At 38.3% G+C, this 14,321-nt stretch overlaps 1 protein-coding gene across 1 annotated transcript; it reads right to left on the reverse strand.

Annotated features, from left to right (window-relative positions):
- Positions 1-354: 354 nt before the first annotated feature.
- CPOX (coproporphyrinogen oxidase) lies at positions 355-14,315 on the reverse strand. Its single transcript, XM_019633265.1, has 7 exons — positions 14,197-14,315; positions 12,058-12,201; positions 11,702-11,812; positions 10,429-10,570; positions 8,198-8,416; positions 4,247-4,351; positions 355-2,415 (listed from the first exon to the last, which is right to left on the reverse strand). The coding sequence occupies exons 1-7, from the start codon at positions 14,309-14,311 to the stop codon at positions 2,328-2,330; spliced, it is 924 nt and encodes a 307-aa protein (XP_019488810.1). The 5' UTR covers positions 14,312-14,315; the 3' UTR covers positions 355-2,327.
- Between the last annotated feature and the right edge of the window lie 6 nt (positions 14,316-14,321).

The following is a 14,321-nucleotide window of genomic DNA, read 5'->3' on the forward strand; positions in this document are numbered from 1 at the left end:
AGCAGTGGTTAGAAATTTGCTCCAAAGCATTTACATCCCTCCCCCCAAATTTCCACTCCTTGTGGCCACTAACATGCAGCAATTAGGTATTCGGGCCATTTGGAGGTACACTCTGGGCCTCTAGTAGACTCAGAATAGACACCAGGATGAATTTGAAAGAGAAATTTACTTTGAATAACAGCAAAATGATCTATTTTCTATGTTATTTTTTTCCCCAACCAGTCTCATCTGTAAGAGAAATACAAGATTATAGGGTATGAAAAACTGATTTGCACAGAAAAATTTTGAAATGTTATCTTAGTCCAATGCCCAGACCCCAAGCGCCCAAAACACAACGATAAATGCCAGCAGATCTATATGATAAAGGACTTTTTATTGTAAAAGGTAAACTGAGGTTTATTTGAACATTCATTCCTATATGCCTATTTTATGGGTTTTTAATTTAATCAACACTGAGTATAAATTACACATATAATAAATTGAATGACTTTAAGTGTCAAGTTCAATGAGTTTTGATCAATGTATAGAGTCTGGTAACCACTGCCACAATCAATACATGGAACATTTCCATCACCTCAAAATATTATTTTGTCCCCTTTCCCAATTTCCCAGTCCTAGCGCCTAGCAACCACTGATCTGTTTCTGTTGTTAGTTTGAACTTTTCTAGGTTTGCGTATAATGTGGTCATACAGTGAGTATTCTGTGCGTCTGGCTTCTTTCCTTTGGCATAATGCTTTTTTGATATTCATCCACGTTGTTGCGTTTATCAATAGTTGCTCCTAAGTAGTGGTTTAACTTATGGATATAACATAATTTCTTTATCCATTCACCTGCTGATGGGCAGCATTTGTGTTATTTCTAATTTTTAGCTATTGTGAATAATGCTGCTATGAAAATTGGAGTGCAAATTGTTTTTCTTCGGTAAAATACCTCAAAATGAGGAACCACAGTCTTAGTACTAAGAAATATTTGTCTTTCCTATATTGATTATCCTGGGGGAAAAAAAGAAAAATACCAACACTTCTTAGTCATATTTCATGATAAAATTTAACCGCAGATAAAAACTGTCTGTTGTAAGACAGTTGAAGAATTCATACATTTTCCAGCCCTAAAGGGTCAAACAGTCACATACCTTCAACATATTCCAAGATAATGCTTAACAATATGTAGGAAGATACTATTCCTTACAAACTTCAATATAATTGTGAATAAAATACATTCATATTATTATGTGAACAAAGAAGCCATATTAAAAATTTTGTTGTGATTTTCTTTTAAAAGCAAATATAAGAGTTACAGAATCTCTAATTTAAAAAGAGGACAATTTCAATTAGTCCATCATACAAGAAAAAAATATTTGTGAAGTATCGACATGCTTCTCACACTTACAACATTTATGTTTGCTTTAATTAAAGAAGGAAAATGTTTATCACTTCCCAAATGAGAAACATTTCCTTAATTAATAACATTGCCAGGATTGTTTTTAGTCTAAATTTCCATATAGAAATGTCTGGAATATAAAATTTTAAATATCAGAGTCTAAGGTTATAAGCTTTCACATTCATAAGAGCAGAGAATCCCAACATTAACAAATTACAGTTCTACAAAAATTAAAGTTGCAACTTAGATGTCCCTTATTTAAATAACCATGATGTCACTTTAGAGTTAACAACTATAGGTAATCACTGAATTGTAACACATGTAGAGATTAAGAAATTTTCAAGTGTTCCTAAATACCTGTCACAAAAAAGTGAATATTTTATAATATTATGATCTCTAGAGAAAGACACATAAAGATTATGATCAAAGAAATATCAAAATGAAAAATTAAAACTTTTACCTTCATTTCATGTTGGTTTTCTAAAATTATTAATAAGCTCAACCTCATTGAATTAATGAAAATAAAATTTATTCCACAATAGCTTTTTCTGGAAGAAACTAAAACTTGGGGGAAAAAAAAAAGATACGAAAATAACATGAGTTTCTTGATACAAATTATAATAATTAGATTCCCTTAACTTGGAAATTCAATGTCATATTTTATAAACTAGTCATATAAAATGATTCTAAAAGTATAAATGAGTTTTAAATCAACCAGTTGACTATGACAAGCCTCAATCTCATCACCTGTTACGGATAACATCCAATGAAAACCGGTGGTGCTGAAAATACATTTCACTACTTGCCAAGGAGGCAGACTCCTGAATGGAGAAGACTGGGGCTCTGAGGCACAGGTAGCTAACTGCCACACAGTGGCAACAGAGCCAGCCAGGGGAATGGGGCACACATTGCGTCCCCAAAACCCCAGGAAGGCTGTTCTGCCTGCATCAATGCACCCAGTCCCTTGGATGGCGTAGGACGTCCAGAATTTCAGCTTCTTTGGAGTTCTCTGAGGGTGAATGCATGTACTCCCATCTATGCAGATCCAAAACAGAAGCAAAAAATATAATAATAAAAAAAAATAATTGACACTCTTACCTCTTTACTTAAGACAAATAAAAAATAAAATTCTAAGAGAGTAAAAAATGTCTTATGCTTCTTGGTCTCCACTGTGCCTAATATGCCTTTTACCAGGTAGGCTTTTTAAAAAATATCTGCTGCTAAAAAAAATAACATTTCTTAATAATTCCTCAGCATGCTTTGGCTAATACTAATATCCCAGAGCCAAAATACATTTTTACTATAAACCAGGGTTTTGTAAAGTGTAGAACCTGAGATGATCTTTGGGCAAACTTTTCTTAGCTTAATAGTATACATTTTAATGTGCTACTTTCTATTAATGGCAATAATATTGGTTTGCCTTTTTAAATAAACTCTCAGAAAAAGGGAGAGTACAAAATTAAAGTAAATAATACCTCAGATAATATACAAATATGGTCAAAATGGTTAAGCTGCAGTATGAAGTCTGGAAAACACTGGTTTAGACCAGGGGTTGGTGAACTTTTCCTATACGGGGCCACTAATAAATACTTCAGGTTTTGTGGGGCTATATATGGTCTCTTGCATATTCTTTTTTAATAAATCCTTTAAAAATATAAAATCCATTCTTAGCTCGAGGGCTGTACAAAAGCACACCACCAGTGGACTTGGATTTGTCCTATAGCCTTAAGTTTGCAGACCCCCTAGTATGTACAGACTCTAAGAAACTAGAAGTAATCTGTTCCGTTAATGTTACTCAGTTGGGCAAGGGAGTGATTTTCAATCTGCCCATATCTGCAGGTTGGAATGTGAGTTATAATTAGAGACCAGCAGCAATCAGGTAGACGACCAGAGGCCTTAAGAACTCATTTCTACTTTTTAGTCACATGTCGCCTCTAGAGTGGCAGGAACACCTAACAGTGATATATGTGAGCTTCAAGCCAAGGATATGAGATCCCCCCAAACAACAGTTAAACAAGGAGAGTGCCAATGCCATTCAGAAGGCAGTGACAACCGTAGAAGGTACTGATCTCACAAGACTAGATATCTGGACAGCTGAATGATGCAAGGCAGACCATCAATGCCAACTAATAGTCTGTTTCTATTTAGACATTTAAACTTATGGAGAAAAGACGATTCTAGCTCCTATAAAACAAGCAATGGTAATTTTGGGGGGTTTTTTCCCTGAACTTTTCCTTTTCAGTCTGGATACACATCATTCTCACTTTCTTAACAGCAACAAAGTCAACTGTAGATCTTTATTAACCTAATACACCAACATAAATATATCCATCTTTAAAACTGCCCACACAGATTCAATTAACCTTTGTGGAAGCTCACCACAGCAGCACGGAAAGCACAGAGAGGGTGCCAGCACCTGAAATGATCCCTCATACTCTCAAACAAGCTTAATAGTTCATACAGGAGAGTAAGACATTTCCGCACAAGTCCAATAATTTCTAATAGAATTAAGTTTAAAAAGCTGAGATGTTCAGATAAATGTGCTTTGCCCATACCTCTTCCTAGAAAACTGCCAAGTAGGAAAGGTCAATCTGGTCCCCTGGACACTATCATCTGCCCTATCATCTCACTCCCTTTTCTTTCCCTGCTCTCACACACAAAGCTATCATATATCGTTCATCCTGCCACCCCTTCAAAACCCAATTTGATTTTCCTTAATTATTTTATTGTGATTTTCTTATAAAATCAGCAAGGTCAAAACCAGTGAAATCTTTAGGTAAGACATTTGCGGTGTTAACGCTCATGTTTAGTGGGAGTTATGGGGTTGAGGGGTGGGGGAATAATTATTATGAGGAGCTATTCTTACCGGGCAGTTAGAGGTAAAGACATCAAGATGCTTTCGATCCTGGATCCTGGAGTGAAGAGGCCAAACTTCGTACCCCGATCATACAGCAGGTTAAATTCTACGTACCTGACATAAAGACATCACATAACATTAAGGACCAGCTGAGTAAAATCTCTGAAGATTAGCCTGTAATGCATACTTAAAGGGGGGCTTCTTCCCACCCACAAACGCTGTCAGCTGGAACTGGCACGGGGAACATCAGTGTACAGTCAGTTGAGTTTTCTCCATCTGGACCGGCATAAAGAAAAGGGTATTCTATCCAAAAAACAATAGGATATAGATTCGGCCCAACATAGAACAGTTATAAAAGGTTGTTTTCTGATAAATAAACAGAATGAACACAAAGCTGAGACTTTTAAGGCACAATTATGAAAAAGAAATGGCACCCTTTATCAGGATAACACAGCTCCTCTGGCCCTCCCCCATAGTCTGAGATGTTTCAAAGACTTCATTTTACTGTCTTTAACTCACGCGTACTAACACAGGGTAAAACTCTAGTAATTAAATGGCCAAATGCAGATAACAGCAATCTATTAATGCTTACTAATATATTGTAGATATTCCCTTTTCTTAAAGTAGCTAATAGCATTAATAGTGGTAATATAATTCAGTCTTCCTGCAGATTAATGGCAATCATAATAAAAGGTAGTGTCTGAGTTGCAGCGCTCAGTTTTATTTTCTTAGCATCAACCGAAACTTGGTTTAGGGTATTAGTTTTCCATTAACTTCCAGAGTCAGATCTAAACTCTGTCTAGCTTAAAAATCTGTGATTGCCTTTAACATAACGGGATCCTTTGTACAAGGGGCTCTTATCTGCAATCACAAAAAGATAATGTCTACTATTCACAAGAGTTTAGAATGATCCACAAATCTGAAAATTTCCATAAATAGTCCCCCTTTCAGATCATTTCTCAACTCATTCAGAAACTACTCTCTTGGTCTAAACTACCCTCAGATATTCTTGTTTATCCACTGGTTACTGTCTTTAATCACTCGTAAAGGAAAATAATCTCTAGAATTCCAAAGTACTTCAAATTTTAGAAAACATCCTTCTGTATGAAAACTTGCCAAAAGCTCTAAGAAAATTTAAGTAAATTATATCCATGAATCCTTTTCTAGTCCTCACCATTTGTTTATCATTGATTGAATTTTACACACTAACAACTATTTAAGACCTTCTGATGTCTGTTTCAAAAGACACTTTAAAGTGAATCTTCTTAACTCCTTCCTCGCGAAGACCATGGAAAAGAATTTCAGTCTCTCAGCCCCCTTTCCACCCCTGATATTACCTTTCTGAAACCCAGTATTTAAGGAACGGCTGTGGTTCTCTAGTTTGTACTGGTTTTCAAAGACCACTGGAAGGAGCTCCCTATACAAGCTTTCTATAGGATCCCTGTGCTGCTTTCCTTTTTTGAGTGAACGATGCCCCTTTTCCTATTTCAGCCTCTCTGACTCCCGGGTTTCGCTTAGATCTGATCTTTCTGATTCTTTCCATACATTTATCTTCTGTGAGGTACCTGTAAGCTATGGACCTTAACCGTTTCCTTCAATATAACTGACGCCTGAATTTTATCCTGTTTCTTTCCCAAAATACAACAAAACAACAGGTTAAAGGTCTTTAGTTTCTGTTCTCCTATAAAAAACGTAAAAGGCTGTAAGACTTGAACTGAAGTTCAAGGTCTGGGGAGAGACTAATAGTAACCAAGAACAAGAGACTAAATGAGACTGCAAATAAGAGGCTGTAAAGCCAAAAGGGAAGCATTCTGACCACTGCAAGGGACACTCGTGTTTGGGGCAGGAGGAGGTGGGGAAGACTAATGTGTGAAGGAGACAGACCAGGTTAGGAATGCGGTGTAAGAAAGTGAAGACAGTGCTGATAACCACAGGGCAGAGCTGGGGTTATCTTAAGCCCCAGAGTTTCTTGCCACCTTAAGGCCTAGAGATAAGGGTGTGAGAAGGAGGCTCTCCCTGAAGAACAGTCACCCACCACACCACAGAAAATTAATCTAACCCCCCACACAGCTACCTAACTCAAAAAACACCTGACATTCAATGATATACACAACTGGAACTTCAAAATGTCTTGTCATTAAATAATGAAAAAAAAAAACACACCAAAATACATTATTCCCATGTCCAAGAAGTTCTAAAGGCTTCACCTCATTAGTATTCATAAAACCTGCCAGCTTTGTGTATGAAATCATATGCAAAACTAGATTATCATAATTTTCCACAGAGTTCTTTTCCTTTTTTTAATTATCCTCTTAAGTACACCTTCCCCACTAAACTGTGAGCTTGTTTGCCCAGGTCCAAGTTACTCTCACCTTTGTAGCCAGGATAGTGCCTGGTCATACAGGGCACATGTCAAGTGAAAGAAGAAGTAAAGATATATTTGAGAAACCATTTGAACTACAACAAACATGAAAAACATCCCAAAACAGGGCCGGCCAAGTGGCGCATTGGTTGAGAGTCGGCTTGGAAGTGCAAGCTCTGAGCAGCAGGGCCGCTGGTTTGGATCCCACATGAGGGCCAGTGACGCTGCGCCCTCTACAGATAAGATGGTGAACAACAGCTCAACCTGGAGCTGGGCTGCTGTGAGTCACGGGCAACAGCGTAGGCTGTAGTGGGCTGCTGGGCTGCCGTAAGCTATCATGACCAATCTGCCTCACCCGGGAAGAGCACAGTGATCACAATATCAACATGGGCCAGTGAAGCGACGTCCTCCACAATTAGACTGAATGACAGCAACTTGTCTGTTCCCCTTCCCAGATTCCCCAATGCTGTTCCCCTCGCCCAATTCCCCAATAAAATCTTTTTTTAAAAGAAGTCCCAAAACAGATGCATTGTTTAAGAAATTTCTAAGAAGAAAAGTTAATCAGCTCTCATTTTCCCAAGTTTGTAAGTGGGGACCAGGTAACAGAGCCAGGAAGGATAAACACAAACATGTATCCTTAGACTTGTAATGTTACTTAAGTTGACCTTCTCATGACACTAGCCTTACCTCCAGAAGTACCCAAAGTGGGAATCAACACACATGAGAAAATCCATTTTATTGCCATGGACCAGTAGTATACATGCAATTAAGATGGCAATAAGAAACTCACATGAGACAGAAGAGTGGCTAATTTGGAGCTGATTCACAAGTATATCCAGCATATGGGGAAGAAAAGCTTTTGCTGTTCACCGAACTGAGCTCATCAAGCTCAATGCACACAGTAGGGTAGCATTATTCAGGAGTATCATGATAAGAAACATAAACTTGATTCAACCACTTCCTTTATGTATGGAAAAGACTGCAAGTTTTGAAGTCATGATAACCTGGTTCCACACCTGGGATCTTTTATTTACGAGCTGTGTAGTCTTGGGCAAGGAACTTACCTTTCTGAGAAGTTTTACCAGTTATAAAATGATAATGATTATACCAATCTCACAGGTTTCTGGAGAAAATTAGATGCAAACTGCCTGATATATTAGCTGGCACACAGTAAGTGTAAATAATCATTAGTGTAAATAATTTCTAAAATGATTATTTTCATTATAGCAACTTCCATGAAAGCTTAATGATGAATGAAAAAAGGTGTGATTCCAAATTTCCAAAACAATAAAAACATTAAATGATGCCCAGTATCTTGAAGGCTAAATCAGCTGAATTAAATTCGCCAAGTACTTACTACATGCCTACTACGAATCTGACGTATAGACAGATGAAATAAACTTTGCTCTTCCCAAAATACTATTTTACACAACTTTTTTATTCATTTAATAGTCATCTAGTTATGAGAAGAAATTAGAGTATTAACACAACTCTGACAAAGTATCTGCCCAAGATAACACACTACCCACTGTTACTACAGCTGCCTACCTCCCACCCAGTTATGCAGCAACACTGCTTATTCTCTGGTCCTCACTCACCGTCCTCTTCGGAGCTGCTGCCACAGCTTCTCCTGGGGGGTGAATGAGTCATCACAATGCTTTTTCACAAGAGGAATATAAGAAGGAACGATGGCCTGCGCGCAGCTCTGCACAAACTGGAACACCTCCTCCTTGGATGGAGAGTCCAGATCATCAAAAAAGATGCCCCCAATGCCCCTCCGCTCTCCACGATGGGCTATAAAAAAGTAATCATCACACCTGGAAAACAGAGCAAGGCCAAGTCAGGGGTCAAAGGTGGGGGGGGGGGGGAAGGCATGAAAAGCAATGTGAGTGTTTCAACTTAGAGCGCTATCCTTGACTATACCAGCACAGTGTCTTTACTTTTTTTTTCCAACTATGAAAAAAAAAAACTAGGCCTTTAGACGAATTTCCCACATTTAGCACCAATGTAGAAAATGCTCTTACTTTTATCTGCAAAGCAAGTAGGCAATTGAACACATGTCTATCTAGAGGATATGGCACTTGAAGACCTTTAGTGAAAAGGGAAACGAAGAGCCCGGTATTAACACTGCATTTCTTGAAACAACTGAGTCTGCTGCCCTCAGAAGCACTGCTGCTTTTGAAGAGGCAGGATGGAAATCCTCTACCAACCATGACACCTACCAAACATGGCGACTGGGTGCCAACCCTTGAGCTCTCAATCAGTTCTTTATTCACCAACGGAAGATACAGCAAATAATCTCTAAGGTCTCTTTTAGCGATAAAACTTGATGATATAGCATGCATGACTGAAAGGAGGGCTGGTGGAAGGAAATGTTCAGAGCATAAGGGCCTTCCGACCTAGTAAAGGTTACCCTTGTGAGCCAGCATGTAAAACCACCAGTCTGTTCTTGAGTCTTTCCCCTTCTTTGCCTCTTAGAGCACCTTTCATAAGAAGTCATTTCCTAAATGTTAACGTAGAATAGTTTACATTGTGGAAATGGTTCTTTTGATGATCTCTATAGAATAAGGGTCTCCAAAGAGAAAAACCTGTACAAACAAAAACCGAAAGCTACTTAAAAGTTTCTTAAAAATAGCTTAAACAAAAGAAGGTAGCAGATGCAAATTCCCAGAACTGTGGCACTGGTATAATTCACCTCAAGTGTGACATGTTGGCTTTCCTTTACATGTACGTTGTATTAGTAAAGTACATCTTAAGCAAAGTTGTGAAGTCAGCTTTAACCAAATCACATTATCTCAAACTCTCTCTTCATAAAATTATGAAATTAAGAGATTTGATAAATACTTATACTAAAAACTTTTTAACTAGACTGCATCCCATTTTTATTAACTAATGTTATCTAGATAAGATCATCTTAGTAACGGCAAAAAGAAGGAAACCAAAATAAGGTTTCCTTTAATGTCTATCCTACCAGTCCTCCTGGAAGAATGCTGATTTGTGAGAGGGGAAAAAAACCCCCCAAAAAATCCTTTATCTTACATCTGTGCATCTATGGCTGTCAGTTTTCAGTGGTAGTGTCAAATCAAAAGGGGAATATTCAAATGTCTTATCTTTTCTGAAGATGTTGAAGCTGTACTCCATGCTTACATAAAAATATTGCTTCCATAACTACTAGCTCTAAAAGCAAAGGAAAAAAAACAAAACTGCTTTCTGTTTTTCCTTTTTCAAGAATGCCAATTAGCTCTAAGCAGTTTGAGTACTTCACTCTTTATTCCAAACAATTTATGCCTAGACTCCATTTCACATCTATCCAATATCCTGGGTCTCTTCACAACTTTTTTTTTTTTTTTCTTTACCACTGGAGTTTCTTTCACAGCTTCCAATTCCAGCTTTCTCCTTGTCAAAATCTCTGGTACATTTGCATCTCTTCTTAGTTCTCCCACCCTTCCTATGCCCTCACACATGGCAACAATGAGACAATAATTTTTAACTGGGATAATTCTTATCTGGGATAAGAATTTAATATCCCACCCTAGGATTAAAAAGTCTTGGGTTCTTGGCATAGATCACCTTAAAGTTTATATTCTAAATCATTTGGAATCAAAAAAGATGCTGCTACCCAATTTTTATTACTGATATTCAAATATTCCTAAGTAAATAAATTACGAAGACCACTTAAAACTGGTATCCCACCTCTGGTGGGCAAAGAAAACAGCTCAACCTTCATAAGATGAAAACGTATTTAGTGGAATAGTAGCTGCCTTAGGGATCTACAAAAGGAATGGAATATACTTTAGGGGATTGTGACAAGTTCAATATCTTTACCTACCATTTTTTGAATTTGGGGTAGAAATCTGGACCATGCCGGTCACAAGCCTCCTTTAGAGTTCTGTGAAAATGGACAGCATCCTCTTGGTTCAAGTACGTTGGAGTAAGGTCACATCCACCACCAAACCACCACTGCTTATTACCTACCAAATCAAGACATGTGAGTCTGATGTGGACTCTGGGTTTTGAGATGGAGCACACTACTCACTGTATTTGCAAACTTAATTTATCAGCTTACTTTATTAAGCATGAAATGGGTGACAGTCAAAAGCCATTCGATTTAATTTAGCTCTGAACGGCCAGTAAGGCCTGAGCAGGAAAGAAGAGGTAAAATCAGAAATAAACGGAAGTAGGAAATTAAAAAGAGAGTAGAACCAGGCAGGGAAATGACATGCGCGGTAGTGATGATTAAACACCAAACAGGTGAACCCGGCAGTGGCCCTCAACGCTGACTGAATATTAGAATCACATGAGGCGCTTAAAATGTCTCTGCTAGGTCATAAAAAAACAACCAACCAACCAAACAACCGCGCCCCCCACCCCTCCCGCCCAAAAAAAAAAAAAAAGAAAAGAAAACAGGCAAATCTCTGGCCCAGGCATCTATATCGTTGATTTGGGGGGGAAAAAAAAAACCCTAGGAGATTCTGAGACAACTTATCACTTGAAAATAACTATATAACTATTTCACGTGCTTAGTTAGGTCTGTGGGTTGTCCATACCAGTTACCAACTTTTGAACATTAAAAGGTTGAGCCAAACTAAGTAGCTTAAAATGAAAAGTTAAATATATTCACCTGCAGAGACACCAGCAGAAGCGTGGCGCTGCAGAGGTACTGAGAGAGCTGGCTAAGCTCACGGAAGGCCCAGGCTGGAACTACATGTGCATAAGGCATGATCAGATGCTCTCCACCTTAAACCCACTGATAATGAACATGTGATCAGCAAAGCTATGCAGGTGGAAGATATTTTCAAGTCCTCAATTTCAACTTAACCTTACACATGAGGTTGTCCTTTGGGTGTAATGAGTATATATTAGCAAAGAACCCTGTGTTCTTTAAGTTTGGGTTCATTAAATCATTCCTCTGTGTTGGAGGAAATATGGGGCAGTCAGAGTCCAGCCAATACCACTTCACTTTTTATGTCCAGTGCATAATCCATTGTACCTGCCAAGGAATAAACCTTCATATGCCTCTTGAAAAGCCTAGTTACGACTGTATTTGTTCTTTTTCAATACACATTTTGCACGGTAACTTTCCACAGCGCAGAGGCCCTTACCATCAGCTTCTTCTACTTCAAAGTATCGGTAGTTGAAATGCATAGTAGGAGCATGAGGATTCTTGGGGTGGATGACGGAGCTCACACCCATAGCAGAAAACGGCAATTTACCTGGAAAGTGAAACACTTAGTGAGTTGCACTCAGTCACCTGGCTTGAAACAAACTAACTCCAACATGGATTCTGGATCAATTTTCAAAATCTGCTTTTTAATTTGTCTTTTAAAACATAATTTTTAAAAGTAATTATGAACATGCTTATCTGGCATATGCACCCAAATGGCTTTTTACAGAAGCAATGTTTATTTTACAAAAAACGGTTTGCAGGGATTCTCAAAGGCTTTTGGGACTGGTTTACCATCTTTAGTCTTCAGATTTTTTCCTCTGCTTCTCATCTGTTTTGCTGCTTCCTCAGAAAGATTTCCATGAACGACAGAAATGCTCACCCCAGCCTTTTCAAAAACACGCCCATCTTGAAGTACACAGCTGATGCCACCACCTCCTGTTTACAGAAATGTAAAATTAGGAGAGAATGTAAAATTGGAAACAAAGTGCAAAACTGAAAACAACCCTTGCATAAAGGTGGTGGGATCAGGAGTTATTTTCTTCCTGTTTTTCTAAATCTTCCATAATATCAGTATATTTATAAGTAAAATAAAATCAGATAACTAGCTTAGCTTTATGACATTTAATAATGATCATAGGCAAATACTCCCCATGTCACCAAACTCCAGAGCTCTTCTACATTTTTGTGCCATCATCTAAAATAAATCATTGGAATATTTTCCCTTCAAATACTACTACTGCTCAGAATGGCATCCACTAGTTAGTTACATGTGAGAGAAAGCTAAGGCTAAAAACAGGAACGGGTATGTTTGAAGAGAGTTCCATTGTTACAGAATTTAAGAGCTCCATGTTGTTTCATTTGTTTTTTCTCAGTGTGCTGTTGGACTTTTTAATTTTGTTTACAGACGATTAAACAGTAAATATTCGATCACTTAAGGGATTCGGAACCTTAAACTGAGTGAGACACAGGTTAACAATTAGATATATGAGCTTTACTATTAGTAGCTGGTCTGCTTGTTTTTTAAGACACTAGAGTCACCACAACAGCAAATGCTTCATAAATAAAGGCTTATGTTTGGCTTGTTTTCTTTCTAAGACTTTTTAGAGCTGGATGGGACATAAGATGATCCAGTACAACTCCTGTATGTTTCAAATGAGAAAACTGGGGCTCAGAAAAGCAAACACCTTTTCCAAGAATACACAACTGGCAAGTGACCCAAACAATCTATCTCAGTGCTTTCTACGCATCAGGTAATATTTTACACACATCACATACATTTATCTCATTTAATCCTTACAAAACCCTCATATATTATTTCTAATCTCTTTTCATAGATGAGGAAACAGAGGCACAAAAACAGTTAAGTAACTTCTGAAGGTCACACAGCTAGTCTAGTACTTGAGGTTGTGTCCTGGTACAATGGTCTCTACTTAAAAACATTACAAGATGGAAAACACCATGAAAACCAGATTTACTGTATTTCCCCATGTATAAGACGCTCCCATGTATAAGACGCACCTTAAGGTAGGGGCCCAAAGTTTGAAAAAAAATGTATTACATGAAGTTATTGAACTCAAGTTTTATTCATCAAAAAATTCATACAACTCCTCATCACTGTCAAAACTCCCAAACATTAGCTACAACCACTGTATAAGATGCACCCAGTTTTTAGACCCCAAATTTTTTGAAAAAGGGTGCGTCTTATACATGGGGAAATATGGTAACTTCACTTAATATAAATGTGGCAGTATCACAGCCCAAAATCGACTGTTGAGAAGTTGCTTATTATTCCCAGCTAGGAAAATTAAGAAATCCTTCAAGTTTATGACCAAGACATGAAGTTTCACTGTACAGGTAATAACATAGTCATGAATATATGACTATAAGAACTGGGTTGTAATACTGATGTTATTTGCCATTGAAAGAAATGATTTTTCTGGCAGGAAATCTGGTGGGTGCATTTGGTCGAAGTACTGACAAGCCAATCAAACATGTGTTGTTTAACTTGGGAAAATGACATAATGACACCCTCAGCTGGAGGAGTCTGACTGACACGTCTCCAAAGGAGGAGAAGATATAAAGGTACCTAGAGAAGTAGATGAAACGTGGGGGTAAATCTATGATCAGTTACAAATCTGGACATCCACACTTGTTGGCTAAAATAACCCGGAGATCTACGAAAAATACCATCATAAAATTGCAAAGATTTTGAAATGTCTGGTACTAGAGTGACAGCAGGTCGGGTTCCACACCTGCGAGAAGAGGGCTTGAAGACCCTTTCAGTGTCCATCTTTTTAACCACGTCCCTTTCAATCTAGCAGGTACCCGCGTCTTACTCCCACGCCCTATTCTGAGTCATTTTCCGCCTGCAACCTAAAGCCCGACCTCTTTTCCCCATCTCCACCTCCCGCGACGCGCCGACATCCTCACCTTCCTTTCTTTCCCACCGGTCCACCGAGAAGCGAGCACCCCCGTCAACCTGCGCCAGCGCCTGGCACACCTGGGCCTGGGTCTCCAGGATCAGCAGCTCCATCTTAGTCTTCATGTCGCCCGGC

This window comes from Hipposideros armiger, unplaced genomic scaffold, assembly GCF_001890085.2.
Source record: "Hipposideros armiger isolate ML-2016 unplaced genomic scaffold, ASM189008v1 scaffold_1268, whole genome shotgun sequence".
NCBI lineage: Eukaryota > Metazoa > Chordata > Mammalia > Chiroptera > Hipposideridae > Hipposideros > Hipposideros armiger.

Bases quoted from the DNA above. Each gene is read 5' to 3' on its own strand.
- CPOX (XM_019633265.1), bottom strand. From the start codon at position 14,311: ATGAAGACTAAGATGGAGCTGCTGATCCTGGAGACCCAGGCCCAGGTG. The intron at 10,571-11,701 runs GTAAGGGCCTCT...TTGATTTGGTAG, and splicing joins TGAAGTAGAAGAAGCTGATG to GTAATAAGCAGTGGTGGTTT. The intron at 8,417-10,428 runs GTAGGTAAAGAT...TCTGTTTTCCAG, and splicing joins TACCCCAAATTCAAAAAATG to GTGTGATGATTACTTTTTTA.